Raw genomic sequence first — 9187 nt, 5'->3', positions numbered from 1 at the left:
TCCTTCACAGTTGACAGACTTTAGAAGAACGCGACCAGAACCCTGACCAAACCTAGCAGATTTTGGTGCCTCCAAGGCTCCATCGTACCCCAGCATCCTACACACGACCCTAGCGTCTCTCAGATCCCAGAAAGAATCACAAATACTAACCCAGGATCCGTCATGCATGATCTCTACTCTGCCTTCATCTCCGTTTGAACCACCGGCAAGGCGAACCTCGAATGGGTTTGGGTTTGCTGTGCGAGAAAATATGAAACTACTCGTATTAAAAATAAGCCCACATTTTCTGATTGTAATGTATATTACTTCAAAGCACATGTAAAAAAGAACATTAGATCACTCATACAAAATGTAGAATTTATTTGTGGAATTAAAACTTGTGACTAACGCGTAATTTTGAGGGCGAATTCCTTAGAAAAGCGTTGCATTAGTCATACTTGACTGCTGGTATATCGTAAGTGCATGTAGAATGATTTTGGAATCAGATTAGCTTGTGAATGCCAAGCTAATATCAAAATAGACATTTTACTGGCAAGCTAAATGAAGGAAATTATGCTACAAAACATAGAGCATTAAAATAGAGATCCAATCAAACGCACATACCCAAAACAAACGCTAATGTGTGTAGGTCCATGGTGGTAAATATTTCAGAGAGGGAAATAAAAAAAAAATTGGGGAAAAAAAGAAATCCATATTTCATTGCTCGAAATAGAAATTTGAGAAGAGAAATATTCAGAAAGTTCATTTTGCCGAATTGATCGTTGACCCGAGAGCTGTGTACAGCGCAAGATCGACGGGGCTCTATCTCTTAAATGTTGAACTCCTGAACATGCAAGCAGCAACTCCCATCTGCAGATTTACGTTAGTTTTGTTTTGAACTCCCGAACTCTCGGTTGTAAGACGGACACTCTACCAATTGAGCCAATACATCGGTTAAGATTATTACCCACGGGATAATAATTAATATTTAAATTAAATGAACATATTGAAATATGAAACTTTGAAAGAGTTGAACAACATTGCCGTCTTTCATATCAAAATGTTTTTTTTGTACAAAGGAATTATTTTAATGCAATCAAAAATGTATTCTGAAGCTTAAATTGTCAACAAAATCCACCATCAGCCTCGATTTTATGCACTTTTTCATGAAATAAAATTATTTTTTCATGAAATTTGTAGCATCCGATTTATTTTTGCATGAACCCTCATGCTTTTATTAGTAATGGTATCGCCTTAATGCTACAAACATATTATTGACATTTTAAAGCTTTTTGATATAGCGCAACCTGATTTTTAGAAAGTATTCATAGGGGATATCCCATTAAATTCATTCTTAAAAAATGTTAGATACTGGAATACATTTTTAAAATTCGGCCCTTTTAAGTCAGCAGTTGTAATAAAACTATTTTCAACGGGATAGAATTCAATAAACATGTAACTAACTTACTACTATTTTTTAGCAATTGTATTTGTATTGCAAAGACTTTTCCTTCATGTTGACGGGAAGATGATTAAGATATAAATTAAATAAAGATATTGAAAATTAAACCTGCAAATGGTTGAACAACAATTCCGTCTTTCATGTGAAACATTTTATATGTGCCTATCGCAAACAAATCAATTTAATGGAATTAAAATTGAATTCGGAGGCTTATATCGTTTACGAAATCGACCACTAACTTACCTCCAGAATAACAAATGGCTCCTGCATCTCTTGAATGGCTACATGAGTAACGACCAATCCCTGGATGAGCACAGTCTGCTAGATTGTCTTCAGTTCCTTTACAGTTTACATACTTCAGCAGAACGCGACCAGATCCTTTACCAAACCTTGCAGATACCGGTGCCTCCAAGGCTCCATCAAACCCCATCATCCTACAAACCACCCAGGCGTCTCTAAGATCCCACCAGTCATCACAGACAGTACCCCAGGATCCGTCATGCTGTACCTCTACTCTGCCTTCAGCATCGTTAGATCCACCGGCAATGCGAATCCGTAATGGGTCTGGATTTTCTGAGCGAAAAAAGCGTGAAAGATAACCAGAGTATTAAGAGAAAAAAAGCAGACCATGCAGGTTTTCTTAAGTTTTTAGGTGATGACATAAAACCACACAATGATCACTTAAAACAATATCTCATGAGCATTAAAAAAAATACATGGACATGGTTCCCTGGATCCGGTCACCACCAAACACCATTCTTCATTTTATTCTATATAAACAATAACCGTAGAAAAAAAACCTTGCATTTTAATGTATGTATCTTGTTCTTTTTTTTTTGGTTGTAAATCGTATCCTTTAAGTTTTTCCAGAAGGCAAAGTTTGAATACTTAATCTCCATGAATATCTAAAATCTGCATTTTCCTTTAGATGGGTTAAAGCTTTTACCCTTGATTTTTTTTTCTTTTTTTAATGGAACAATTTTTAGGGTAACAAATATTTAAGAAGTGGCGCTGAAACGTTCAGTTCACAAAAAGAGTTGGGGTAGAACAATGGTTTAAACACAATGGTTCGCCCTTCATGTATATTATATACATAAAGCGTCCGACTGAAAACCACATAATCACTCGGGCACAGGGCAAGACGGACTGCCTCCACCGGCAAGTCTACCGATGCAACGGCGCAGACGCTTTATCAGGGGTCTGCTGATGCAGATAGCATCGGAATCAACAGCTAAAACTGCAATATTAGTTGAATCACAAACTCTCCGATAAATAAATGTCAATTGTTTATAATTAATGATGGCCATTATTCGATTATCGGATGATTCGGGCTGCTTGATTTTAGTTCAGCAATGTTAGTTCAGAACCTTCACAACCGGTAGGTGGAATTATTAGAAGATCGATCTCACTAGTACAGCCGTCGCCCCGCTCAACACCAAACCACCCTGATTAATGCTTGGGAACCGACTGTAGTCGCGCGGAGTCTATTCATGAACCGGCTACCTTAGAATAATAAGCCAACTTTGCTTAAATTAGGGCTAAGTTGATCTAGATTTTTTCCAGATCATGGAGATGGCACAATTAGGACAAGATTACCAATATTTTTTGTGCAAACTTTGATAATTATGGAAGGCATATAAAACAAAATATACCGGGCGTTTCTTTCGAAAGTGTAGTAGAAATATTTTATCGTCGGTTGGTCCGGCAATGTTACTAAAATAGTTATTGCCGAACCAACCTCGGATAAAAAACAATTCCACTATACTTTCTCAAACCCGGTATGTCTGTATACTATTTGGCTGACGCGTGGTGGAGGTGTGAAAAGGCAACGAACCAATTATTGGAAAAATAGACACAATGTTAGAAAAGAATGAAAACAAAGCAGAAAACAAGGCAGTAGATTCTGAAGGGATATTGTTTGAATTATTTTAACGACACAATTCACTTGGTACCTATTTTTAGTTTATGAAAAGGATTTTTTCATATTATTATCTAGGCATACATTGATGTTGTTTATCCGAAGAAAAATGAGAATCAGGGATGTAAGATATCAATAAATCAGCAATACAGCCCGATTTGTGAAGCTTTGAGTAAATGCTTGTAGCATTTATATCTTAACATCAAACGGCACACAATTGCCTTGAGCATGTTTACTGTAGCTATGCACTAGAAGCGCCAAGGAAGCCAACTATGATATCTTAGAATAGAATTGAATAAAAAACGAACTTAACTCGTTCACAATTTGTTAAAAAGACATTGGTAATAGGGAGTTTTCGCAACCACTACACAGACGCTTTCCTGAACTCAGAGAATCTATTGTCAAAAGCCCTTCATGACAAAGCAGCCTCGGTCGACAAGCGGTGAATTAAAACAGCAGTGTCGCCTTGGACTCTGAACAAATGACATATTTGTATAATATAATAATACAGGATATTTATATTGCGCACATTTCCACCTTGTTAGGTGCTCAAGGCGCTCCTATATTACCCGGCTAAGCTAGTCGTTCATAGCGCACACAGCTTCTTAAGGAAGTACTTCCTACCGGTACCCATTTACCTCAACTGGGTCGAGTGCAGCACATCGTGGATCAGTTTCTTGCTGAAGGAAATTACGCCATGGCTGGGATTCGAACCCACGACCCTCTATTTCAAAGTCCGAAGACTAATCCACTGGGCCACAACGCTCCACATATTTTCCTCCAGACAGCATCTGCTGTCCGGTACACCAACTTTCGACGATATTCTCACGGCTGTCCATTTTCATCTGATTTGCATTTTTAATGCATTTTACCACGTAGCAGAATCATTCAGGTTGCAATTTCGAAATTTCCACATTGTCTTACGTCAGTCATTTTTCTATGGTGGTGTTCACCAACACAGCAAAAAATTGAAATTGAAAATGAAGAAAAAAAATCTAATTTCTATTTCGTCTACTTTGTCAAACAGAAAATTTGCTTAATGAACAATTATTTTAACAATATGGACTGAATGGTGCTTGGCCAAATACTTGATATACAATTTACATATCTAAATACTGAAAATTAGACAAAATAATACATGGCCTAAATACCCGTTGAGACCATATGGAATGAAACCAAACGTTGGCAAAGTGGGTGTTGAACGATCGCATTAAAAATTTGGGAGAACCTGCTTTTTAACAGCTTGATTAATAAATGTATTTTAGATCTCGCAAACAAGATGTACTTTTGACAGTCAAAACAGTGATTATTTAACATTACGTTTCTCAACTACCTCCTGTGTAACAAATAGCGCCTGCATCTTCGGCGTGTCCACAGTTATTAACTCCTGTACCACGATGTGGACATTCTGCAAGATTGTTTTCTGAACCAATACAGCCGAGGTCGTCGAGGAGAATTGTCCCAGATCCCTGACCAAACCTAGTAGATCCCGGTGCCTCCAAGGCTCCATCAAACCCCAGCATCCTACAAACCACCCTGGCATCTCTCAGATCCCAGAGGTCATCACAGATAGTTCCCCAGGATCCGTCATGTAGCACCTCCACTCTCCCTTCAGCATAATTAGATCCACCGACCAGACGGACTTGGAATGGGTTTGGGTGTGCTGCGGATTAGAACAAATTTAATTAGAAAGTCATATAAATGTTACAACGGAAAATGATTAAATAATTTACAGTTCCTGATTAAATTTAGAAACCGAAAGTTCTCGAAATATCAATCAATTTTGCATTTTTATTCATTAAATATGTCACTTTAAATTAATTTGTAGCAGATTCCACAATTAAGCCGCATAATTATTCATTTTACAGTTTAACAATATTCATCATGATGAACAAACAAACATCACAGATCCTATATTTGGCATGTTGTAATATGATTGGTTTTTCAGGAGTCATAGTGCTATCCTCTAAAAAGGGAGAAAATAAGGATTTGAATGAGTAGGAAATTCACTGTCGTAAAAAGCGGTTTTGCAGAAAAAGCTGGCCAACCTTTAAAAAAAATGTATACCGCCTGAATAGCACACGGCACCCGCATCTTTGTGGTGTCCACAGGAAGTTTTCCAGAGGTATGGACAGTCCGTCAGGCTTTCTTCAGTTCCAAAACACTCGACATAAATAATGTCACCGGTTCCTTGCCCAAACCTAGCAGAACCAGGCGTTTTCAAAGCTCTGTTGAACCCTAACATACTGCACACAACCATAACAGCATTCAGATACCAGAAATCATCACAAACGGTCATCCACGATCCACTGTAAAATATATCGACTCTTTCTTCAGAGTTCTTGGAACCATCAACGAAATAGATATATCTGTTGAAGAACTTGATTATGCCCAAATAATAATCAAAAGTTAGATTTTGTCTGATTAGGGATCTTCTTTTTCATTATTTCAGATGAAATTAATGTTTGAATTATCTAATTAAGTAGTGTTGTTTCATATTTTACAGCATTGCCATGATTCGGTGAACTTGTTGCGTCTGGGAGGAGGTAGCCATCGAGATGGAGACCCTCTCCGGATTTCGGTTTTGGTAAACCGTTTTCATATCCATATAATCATGTGTCATGTTTTCATTTTTTTCCTTTTGGCGAAAGTTCGATTCTAACATTGTCATCAGACATTTTTAGCATTTCAGTTTTGCCACATTCCTCAATTGCTTTTTCATCTCTCGAAGGCATTTCTGTGTCTGGTCTGCAATACCCGTCCATGTCCTTGTCTTCGTTTCGTTGGTATGTTTGGTGAATGGTTTTCATGTCGGTGTATTCATGAATATCCCCTTTCCCGATATATTGAAGTTTATTAAAGTCTTCGGCATTACCAGTGAGATCCATGATTATCTGTATACTCGTGACGAATCGCACCAGTCTTTTGTCTATCGGGTAACCGGGATGGGGCATGTAAGTCTTGATAAGGCGTACTGGTAGATAGAGCGTTCAATGACGAGAGATCTGCGAAATCCATATAAATATCATTGTCTGAATTCCTAGCTGCCATTCTCTTTTTTAATCTATAAATACAGAACACGATTGATAAGATCACTAATATGCTAATGAATAGCGTGCACATTCCGATGACTATTATCATGTGAAAGCTAAGTACGAGAGCTGGACCTGAATTAACTTTCAAATTTTGACCTTTATAAGTCACTGTGTTTAACGGATTGTGAGGAGTGCTGATTGCGGTGCTCTGAGTTCCGGTTGGATCTGTAGTTTCGTATGGAATATGCGTGGACGACTGTAACCATGGTGTGTTTGTGGAATACATTTCATCAGAGTTACTAGTGTCTGAATACGTCGTAAAACCTATGAAGATATATGAGATAATGAAGATGAAAATTAGAAAATGCTGACGCCTAAAATATTTTGCACACACATACACACACGCACTCTCACCCTCGCACAGCCACACATAATTATGTAATTGTCCATTATATATCCAGTGAAAAAGGCAGATAATCAAGCTTATTGTGCTTTTTGGTCACGGATTAAGATTAAGCTAAATATTTGATTCTATTTAAACGGGCTCTCAGTCGAGTATTATCTAATTTATATCTCTCTATTAAAATATTTTTATGAAATAAATTACATTGTACGGATTCGTTTTTTAAATCCAGGCATCCCCAGGAAACGGATTAAGATTAACAAAAATAGCAATGCCGTATATGTAGCCGGAAATTTTGTTGTAAAATGTAGATTGGTTATCTTTGGCGAGAACGACAAGTAATGGGATTTGGAAAGAAATCATCGAGTACTACAGATCCCTGTAGCATCTAACGTGATTTCACATGAAATGAATCTCTAATAGTAAATAATAACTTGATCAAGAGATAATTGAGTTCTCAAAGGACAGGGGTTAGTAACTCAGTGTCAGCCACAGTTTTAAGTTACCTGTATTTCTGCATATGACGCCGGCATCCTCTTTATGTGCACAATTATGCACACCTATTCCGCTGTGATTGCAGTCTTTGAGGTTGGATTCTGATCCATTGCACTGAACACCATCCAACAAGATATCACCAGAACCCTCACCAAAGTAAGCCTGGGGTAACGCAGCCAGAGCTCCCTCAAATCCTAAGTGTCTGCACACAACGGTAGCATCATCCAGATCCCAAAAATCATCACATACAGTTCCCCAGGTCCCTTCGTGCAGAATCTCTACCCTTCCTTCATTATCGCTGGCTCCATCTGCAAGTCGAACTACCAAGGCAAAGTTAAGTACAATATACCGTAATCTGAATTATCTAGTTTGCAGAACACTTTGAAAATTATGAAGTGGTAAAATAGTACTATTTGATGATTGTTAAAGTTAGATGCAACTACATAAAGGTAAGACTAATTGAAGAAATTGGGGGTATTGTTTCTTCTTTCAATATGCTTACACCTGTAGCCCGAAGTTGCCAGCAATGGTCTATCAATTTATTTAATTTCCATATTCCGAATAATGTGTGGTTCATTTAATTGCGGGGTTTAACTTAATCGAGAAAATGATAGAAATCATACCTCCAAGGAAGCACACGACTCCTGCATCTTTGTTATGACCACAGTAACTGTAATCTCCAATTCCTGGGTGTATGCAGTCTGCAAAAGTGTCTTCTGATCCATCGCACTGGACCCAGTTTAGAAGAATGCGTCCAGAACCTTGACCAAACCTAGCAGATCTCGGTGCTTCCAAAGCTCCACCAAACCCTAACATTCTACAAACCACCCTTGCGTCACGTAGATCCCAATTTAAGTCGCATCATCATCATCATATCAGCCATGTTCAGCCCACTGCAGGGCGAAGGCCTCCTCAAGTTGGTGCCAAAGGTGCTTGTCTTGTGCTGACGCAATCCAATTTATACCAATGAATTTTGTGAGCTCGTCACTCCATCTCAATTTCTGTCTACCCCGATTTCGTGATCCTAGCCATGGTCTCCATTCTGTGATGCGTTTGGTCCACCTATTATCATGTGATCTTGCAAGGTGGCCAGCCCATCTCCATTTCATTGATTTAATTGCTTTGATTATGTCTATTACTTTAGTCTGGTTCCTAATACATTGTATGGTTTTCCTATCGCGTTTTGATATCCCTAGCATTATACGTTCCATACTGTGTTGAGTGGTTTTTAATTTCTGTTCCATTTTCTTTGTTACAGACCAGGTTTCGGAACCATAGGTCATTGCCGGTATAACACATTGATTAAAGACTTTTCTTTTAAGGCAAATTGGCATATTGCTCTTCATAATGTCATTGAAATTCCCAAAAGCGATCCATCCAGCTCTTGTCCTCCTTTTAACTTCTTCCAGTTGTTCATGATCCATTCTGACATGTTGCCCAAGGTAGATATAATGATCTACTCTCTCGATTTCAGAATTATCCATTATGATTCTTTGCTCTGTAGCAAATTTGTTGAACATTACTTTTGTCTTTTTCATGTTGATCTTCAGCCCTACTTTGTTACTTTCAGTGTTGAGATCGTTAAGCATATTTTCTAGCTTGAGGCCATCATCAGTGATTAGAATGATATCATCGGCAAACCTTAGGTGATGGAGACACTCGCCATCAATGTTTAGCCCTGTACTTTCCCAGTCTATTTTACGTATTATTTCCTCCAGTGCAGCGTTGAACAGTTTGGGTGAAATAGTATCTCCCTGTCGCACTCCTCTGTTAATGGGGAATTCATCACTGTCTTTGTGCAGTTGAATGGTTGCAGTTGCTTGGCTATACATTTCCTGAATTAGTTTAATGTAGCTATGGTGCACACCTTGTACCTGTAAGGCTGTTATTACTGC

At 38.2% G+C, this 9187-nt stretch overlaps 1 protein-coding gene across 1 annotated transcript; it reads right to left on the bottom strand.

Moving 5' to 3' along the window:
- Positions 1-1611: 1611 nt before the first annotated feature.
- Positions 1612-8148, bottom strand: LOC121424048 (deleted in malignant brain tumors 1 protein-like). The gene is made up of 4 exons (XM_041619627.1): positions 7916-8148; positions 7304-7612; positions 4693-5022; positions 1612-2005 (listed from the first exon to the last, which is right to left on the bottom strand). Exons 1-4 carry the CDS (start codon positions 8106-8108, stop codon positions 1632-1634), a joined length of 1206 nt encoding a protein of 401 aa, XP_041475561.1. The 5' UTR covers positions 8109-8148; the 3' UTR covers positions 1612-1631.
- Positions 8149-9187: the final 1039 nt, after the last annotated feature.

The sequence above is a fragment of the Lytechinus variegatus genome, chromosome 11, assembly GCF_018143015.1.
Source record: "Lytechinus variegatus isolate NC3 chromosome 11, Lvar_3.0, whole genome shotgun sequence".
Classification (NCBI taxonomy): Eukaryota; Metazoa; Echinodermata; class Echinoidea; order Temnopleuroida; family Toxopneustidae; genus Lytechinus; species Lytechinus variegatus.
The sequence above is the reverse complement of the archived record's forward strand: the minus strand, read 5'-3'. Positions and strand labels throughout refer to the sequence as shown.

Coding starts and splice junctions, on each gene's coding strand:
- LOC121424048 (XM_041619627.1), bottom strand. CDS start 8,108: ATGTTAGGGTTTGGTGGAGCTTTGGAAGCACCGAGATCTGCTAGGTTT. Junction 7,613..7,915: donor AGTCGTGTGCTTCCTTGGAG/GTATGATTTCTA, acceptor TTGCCTTGGTAG/TTCGACTTGCAGATGGAGCC. Junction 2,006..4,692: donor CGCTATTTGTTACACAGGAG/GTAGTTGAGAAA, acceptor CAGAAAATCCAG/ACCCATTACGGATTCGCATT.